This window comes from Chrysochloris asiatica, unplaced genomic scaffold (genome assembly GCF_000296735.1).
Source record: "Chrysochloris asiatica unplaced genomic scaffold, ChrAsi1.0 scaffold00160, whole genome shotgun sequence".
Taxonomy (NCBI): Eukaryota; Metazoa; Chordata; class Mammalia; order Afrosoricida; family Chrysochloridae; genus Chrysochloris; species Chrysochloris asiatica.
The window spans coordinates 1,920,110-1,927,007 of record NW_006408678.1 but is presented as its reverse complement, the minus strand read 5'-3'; the positions used below and the strand labels follow the sequence as shown (position 1 = coordinate 1,927,007).

At 37.4% G+C, this 6,898-nt stretch overlaps 2 protein-coding genes across 2 annotated transcripts in view; one reads left to right on the top strand and one right to left on the bottom strand.

The window, feature by feature from the left end:
- Positions 1–3,068, top strand: part of TDG (thymine-DNA glycosylase) — a 23,324-nt gene extending 20,256 nt beyond the window's left edge. The window contains exons 5-8 of the mRNA XM_006871120.1: positions 511–581; positions 1,655–1,826; positions 2,257–2,382; positions 2,923–3,068. Of these exons, the coding sequence (XP_006871182.1) occupies positions 511–581; positions 1,655–1,826; positions 2,257–2,382; positions 2,923–3,068 (515 nt within the window). The remainder of the gene's footprint in view (positions 1–510; positions 582–1,654; positions 1,827–2,256; positions 2,383–2,922) is intronic.
- A 2,764-nt stretch (positions 3,069–5,832) lies between these two features.
- The window catches only part of GLT8D2 (glycosyltransferase 8 domain containing 2), a 39,707-nt gene continuing 38,641 nt past the window's right edge, over positions 5,833–6,898 (bottom strand). The window contains exon 9 of the mRNA XM_006871083.1: positions 5,833–6,005. Within this exon, the coding sequence (XP_006871145.1) occupies positions 5,833–6,005 (173 nt within the window). The remainder of the gene's footprint in view (positions 6,006–6,898) is intronic.

Here is a 6,898-nt window from a genome sequence, read left to right as displayed (position 1 = left end):
TTGTGTGTTTTTTAAAAAAAGCTAAAGTGGATAGAAATACTTTTAAGTGATGGTATATGGAGGGGATTATAATCAATGTAATGAAACAAGTTATATGAATAGTTGAATGTGAAACTGATGATGTGCCCTGTAAACTTTCACTCAATCCATAGTAAAAACCTTAAATTAAAAAATTAAAAAAAAAACAACAAAAAAACTTATTCTGTTCCTGGTAAAGTAGGTTGTAGTGCTGGGCTTTCTTGAACTAAAGGCTCTTCTCCTTGGGTAAAGTTGTACAAGTGAGTTCACTACTTCTTATGTGTTGTTGCTGTTGTCGAGTTCTGTCAAGTCAGTTCCAACTCATAGCAACCCTGTATAGGGTGTCCAAGGAGTGGCTGCTGAGTTTGAACTGCCGGCCTTATGGTTCAAGCTGACCTTGCAGTCCAGTGCTTATCCTGCAGCGCCACACCAGGACTCCACTACTTCCTAGCAAACTGCCAGCTTTTCCATTAAATCCCGACAACGTTCAAGATTATAGTCACACAGTAATCAGTAAACTTGAATCAAGTCGTGGTCGTTTTCTCTCTTATAATAATCTGTGGGTGAGTTTATTTCTTTAAATTTGTTTCTTACAGAATATGAAGAGTTCATTGTATTAATGATTCAGCTTTGAAACAAATGCTACTTTTTCAAGCTTTTGGATCACTTTTTTTTTTTCTTTTTATTGTGAAGGTTTATAGAGTGGTTTTCCAACCTTTTGGCAATTCATACCCTTTGTTTCATCTCATTGACTGCAGTCCTAGCAATGAGACATCACTTGTCCCACTTTCTCCCTGTGTTTCCTGTTTTCATTCTTTCTTCTTTCCTAACTCTTCCAAACTTTGTCCTTGGGTAAGAGCTGGCTGTTTGATCTTGAATGGTTGATTATTCTGAGGTATTAATATTCCCCTTACAGACTGGTCTGTTGTTTAGCTGAGTTCGTTTCCAGACCTGAAGGGTGCTGAGGGTCATAGTTTCAGGAGTCCCAACGGTATATCTGAGCAGTAAACCTGGTTTCCTTTTGAAAACCACACATGACAGACCTATGTGGTGTTGTTCCCCTTGTTTAAATGTTTGGTTTTGGAGTTTTGTAATATATGATATAAAGGCTAATTTCGGGCTCCTGGTGTGGTGCTGTAGGAGAAACACTGAACTGTAAGGTCGGTTTGAATCACAATGTTGGTGGTTCCGAACAGAAAATAGAGCAGGCTGCCATTGTTCTTTAAAAAGGATGAGAAAATACATCTCAATACACATTTGTTTATTGTACCTCGATTACCTTTTAGGAAAGGAGTTGGGTGACTTGGGACAAGGTTGGGAGGAAGACTTCAGTTGTATGCCCAGTAGATTCCTTTTGTACCTTGTAACATTAGGAACCAGGTAATGGCTATTAAAAAGAAAATGCTGATAACTGGTAGGTGAACACAGGGGTACAGAGAGAGAGCCTCGTTGTTAGTATTGACTTGCAAAGGATTACAGATTTGAATGTATGCATTACTGTGTCATTGACTTTATATATATTGATGTGGAAAGTAATTCATTAACCCAACTGAAGATGTAAATGTTCTAATCTGTATAATGAATGAATTCAGTAGAATTAAAAGATTTCCGTAACTCTACATCTTTATGATTCTAGCTCTGCTATGTTATGCCATCATCCAGTGCAAGATGTGCTCAGTTTCCTCGAGCCCAAGACAAAGTTCATTACTACATTAAACTCAAGGATTTAAGAGATCAGTTGAAAGGCATCGAACGAAACACAGACATTCAGGAGGTGCAGTATACATTTGACTTACAGCTTGCCCAAGGTATGTTACCATTATCTCTTTGTTTCATTTGTGTATCTTCACATCACAGAAAGTACGTTGGGGATTTAAAAGCTGGAATAAGAGAAAAGAATTCTTGTATCTATAACCAGAGTGTTTGACAATGGAGATTACAGTCTCCATTTACCACTGTCTGCCGTCTACTCTGATTCTCTCACAAACACTGAGGACCCAAGAGACATAGCCCATTTGAAATAAAATATAGTAGGTTTTCACAATTTGTGGGAAGTGATATAGCATGTGTTACAAAGAGTTTAAAATAATATAGCAACAGATGTATTTCATCTGTTATATTTGGAGATATTTAATAAGTTTATACGTGTATTAAAAAAAATTGCTTGTTTTCTGAATAAAGTGATTTTTAAAACTAGCCTTCAAAATCAGGCCTAAATTTTCTTTGCTCTCTTCACAGAGGATGCAAAGAAGATGGCTGTTAAAGAAGAAAAATACGACCCCGGGTATGAAGCCGCGTATGGTAGCGCTTATGGCGAGAATGTGTGCAATAGCGAACCTTGCAGCTTTTCTACAAATGGGCTAAGTACGTCCTATCCCTGCACGTGATCCTTGCAAATGCTGGGTTTGATCAGGATTGGGGATGGGGGTGGAACTGCTGATAAGACAACTTATTGAAGAATGGGAATGGCAATACTGAAACCTAGAGACCGATGGTGACGAGTTGATGATAGTGTGGTGTTTAATTACACAGACTTTCATAGCTCATTTTCTTTAACTCATGGACTCCAAGTCATCCTAGTTGCATTTTCCTCCTGAAATAACAGTTAAGGATTTGTAAGTCCTGTGGTGGCGCCATGGTAAGGTCAGTGGTTCAAACCCACTAGATACTCTTGTTGTCTGCTCCCATAAAGATTTACAGTCTTAGAAACCCTATATAGGGTCACTCTAAGTTGAAATTGTCCTAATGGCCATGGATTTGTGTTTTGTTTGGTATCTGAAAACAGACACAAGTGTCTGATTCCATTCAAGAAACTTGCTTAAGTATTTTAATAATAATTCTCCTTCTAATGTGATCATTTAAAATGCAGAATAGATTAATGCTCTTTTTCCTGACCTCTCCCAGCAGCTGACGGTGTAGCATTACATGGAGAATCTACTTTGAGTGACATTCCAAATGGGCAGTGGATGACCCAGTCGTTTACAGACCAGATTCCTTCCTTCAATAGTCATTGTGGGACACAAGCCCAGGAAGAAGGAAGCCAGGCCTGAGAGGGGTGTTCCTCGGCTCTGCTTAATGCTGCAGTTTTAATGCAGTCGTCCAGAAGTGGAGCTGTTTGCTAACTGAAGTATTGTGGTAGTGTTCAGGTCTACTAGTGTAATCGTAGTACAGAACAGTCATGTGATAGGGTCAACTGTATGAACTAGGTAGTTTGAAAAGAAAAAATAGTGTTTTTTGTCTATGAGTTTTTATATTTGAATTAACCATCATTCCAGTTTTTTATGAACTATATTTCATTTATGAAGAAATTGATTTTCTTTGAGTCACTTTTAATCTGTAATATTTAAATACAACTGGATATTTATAGTTGATTTTTAACTTTACTATGTGTAAAACTAGATACACCATTCTCCCTTTTATGCCTAAGTAGGGCATGCTAATAATAAGAATTATCACTGGGGAAGAGATCACATGTGTTGGTTTCATTTATGAAGCTAACCCTTGGTGGAATCTCATTGGGTAGTTTTTAGAGTCATTTGATGGGTCCCTGCATCATATTCACATTCATAGCCCTTTGCTTTCCCAGTGGTGTGTGTTTGTTTGTGAGCTTTGCTTATAGTAGCAAAGCTGAACCGCCCTTGCCTGGCAGGGCACATGGGGCCCTAGCTTTGGCCTCCACCCCGTCTATTAATTCTGTCAACTCAGACTCTCTGCCACTGAGTCGATTCTGACTCATAGCAATCCTGTATAGGGTTTCCCAGGCTGTAATTGTTTACAGCAGCAGAAAGTCTCACCTTTCTCCCACAAAGCAGCTGTTGAATTTGAACTGCCAACTTTGCAGTTAGCAGTCTAGTGCTTAACCTACAACGCCACACTAGGCTCCTGTTGTACACAGAGACTATTTTGCTGGAATGGTAAATTCCAAAGACTGCAGGAGCCTTTTGATATTTTACCACTTCATCTGTGTTTTACTTGAGAGACCTAAATTAGATAGAGAAGGCCCTGAACCTCTCGCTCAGTGTCCATCATTATTAGTCTGGTTTCCCCTCTTTGGTTTTGTGGATACGACATGGGACGTGTTAAGAAGGGAACTTTCAGGCTGATCAAAATGATGCTGGAGGTGTTTGATAATCTTATTTAAGCTGGTGCTGTATGTATGTGAAATGGACATCATACTGAATTCTTCTTGCTAGGCAAATCTGCTAAGCCAGTCATTCACAGATCTCCTTTCTCTATATCCTTGTTCTTTGTTACCATGGACTAAGTGGACCTCATGGAAAGGTCAGTTTGAATTATGTACCTTTGTGATTTCCCAATGCAGTTTTCAATGGTGCTACAAATATCCAGAACCGCTAGGTCTGGTGGGTATTGAAGCTGGGTGTTCAAACGCCATTTGCATTCACTATTATCAACCGGAATACTCTGATTTCAGACTTACCCAGGGAGCATGCTGTGTTTTTTTCCATATGAAATATTTATGAGGGTCCCACCCGCCCCCTGGAAATTATAAGGCCTTGTTCTCTTTATAATAAGAGAAACAAATTCTTGTGAATCTAAACATGTTTTCTAGCTGTGGCTGTGGTAGAACTTGTTTTCCTGAAGTCTAGGTCAAGCTGTGTAGAAGTCATTCATGTTATTTAAATGATGTACTGTACTGCTGTTTACATGGGCGTTTTGTGCGGGTGCTTGAAGTGCCTTGCATCAGGGATTAGGAGCAATTGAATTATTTTTTCATGGGATTATGTAAAGCATGTAACTAAGTTTTGCTTCGAAATATAACTATTGTAGCTTTCCAGTAGATTTTTTTTTTTGAGTGAGAAAATACCCTTTAAATTATGACAGGCACTCATTAGAGAGTGGGTTTGAAGATTTTTGAAGTGTACAATAAAGGCATTTTTCAATAAACAATGCAAATGTGTAGTAAATGTTGACTTATCATGTACATGACAGTGTATGGCTTTTTCATGAAATAATATTGAAAAAGTTTTTAAATTCATTTGAAAGACTGTTGGTTTTTACAATAAAGAATATTAAGAATGGTTATCCTTAACTTGCAGGCTTTTTCTTTTTCCCTGTAAGCCAGAGATCAGTTAACTTTCCTTGTTAACATGTACAGTAATATACATCATGAAAATATGGACCATATCAATATAGAATCAATGAGTATTCCTTCTTTTAAGATACTCGTATTTTAAGCGTAATAGTGCTATGAAAGACAATACAGGCACTTGTTTAAAGAAATACTTATATGTGAAAATACATTTAGAAATATTCATTATAAAAATTTTTAATTTGTGAATATAATTGTTCTTCAGGGTTACCCAAATTGATGCTTATAGCTAGATGGGGTTATGTCTGTCCAGTGAGCTACATAATCCTTAGATAATTTTGATTTCCATCCAAGGTATAATTTGCACAAAGTAGTTTTTTGGATTTTTATTTTCTAGCATGCACCAAGTACTCTTGATAAAGAACTGTCATCGTGGACACAAATAAACAATCCCACAGTTTTGTACTGGAAATATTTAAAATACAGCGTTATATTGGTTATTACTCCCAAAGAAGATGGGTCAGTTTATCCTCCCACCAAGAGTTTATAGTTGTTTCTTTACAATTTCATCTTCTTAAAATGTTAACTTTTTTCCTCCAGGGTCTTGATTGTATAATTTGTGCACAATGTTTTTGCTTCCTCTTTTCTAGTGTGGATCATATGTCTCCAAGTACTGTTGGTAAAGAACAGTGTCAGAGTAGGCACAAATGGTCAGTCAGTTCCACGTTGTTACATAGGAAGCAGTTAAAGGCTGGTGAGTTCTCTCAGCTGTTGTGGTGATGGAGTTTAAATACTCCCACAGGATCAGGAACAAACCAGCTTTCCCATAAGTCATTGTGAGTGCTCGGGAAATCCCAAGGCTTATGCCTTCCATTCCAGTGGAGTAATTTAGCTTCCTGCAGAAAATGCTCTGGGTATCTGGCATCTGGATTCCAGCCTTCAAATATGTTTAGAGGGAAATAATAGGCTTATTAGAGAATGAAAATTTCATGTTAAAAATTGAACAGGTTCATGGTAAAAAAATAATTTTTTAACACATCAAAAGGATACACAATATTTTCCCACCCACCTCAAATCTTCAAAGCACCCACTGCTAAACATTTGTTAAATAGAAATTAAACATTTACATAGTTTAAATATACACACATATATATATGGGAGCGCAGTGGCTCCATATAATAAGCACTGGACTGCAAACCACAAGGTCTGTAGTTTAAGCATGCCAGCCACTCTGGGAGAAAGATGAGGATTTTTGCTCCTTCGAAGATTTAAAGCTTCAGAAACCCTATACAGGGTCTCTATGAGTTGGAACCAACTTGATGGCACTTAATGACTATATATATATATGTAAGTTGTTTTTTTTTAAGGCTAGAAGACAAAATAGCATACTACATAGAATTTCTTGTTAACGTGGCCTCTTAACATGACTGTTTTAGGGACTTCCCATAGCAGCACATATTATTACAGGACTATTATTATTATTATTATTACAATAATAGAAAATTTTAATATACCATTTTTGATGTAGTGCAAAACATCTAGAAATAAACTCAACAAAGACACAGAAAACCTAAACAACACAGTTAGCCAACTTGACCCTGTAGACTTCTACAGAGCTTTATCTTTGAATTCCATTTCCCATTGACTTTTTTTTAATGTTTTATTGTGAATTATATGATAGTTTACATGAGAGAACTTTAGTTTTACATTCATTCTATCGTATATCGTTTCATTGCCATGGTTCCAATCCTCTCCATGCATCATCAACCGACCAAAGGGTATACCCTACAAACCCGCCCCCTACACTCCCCCCCTCCCCCCCAGTCTTCA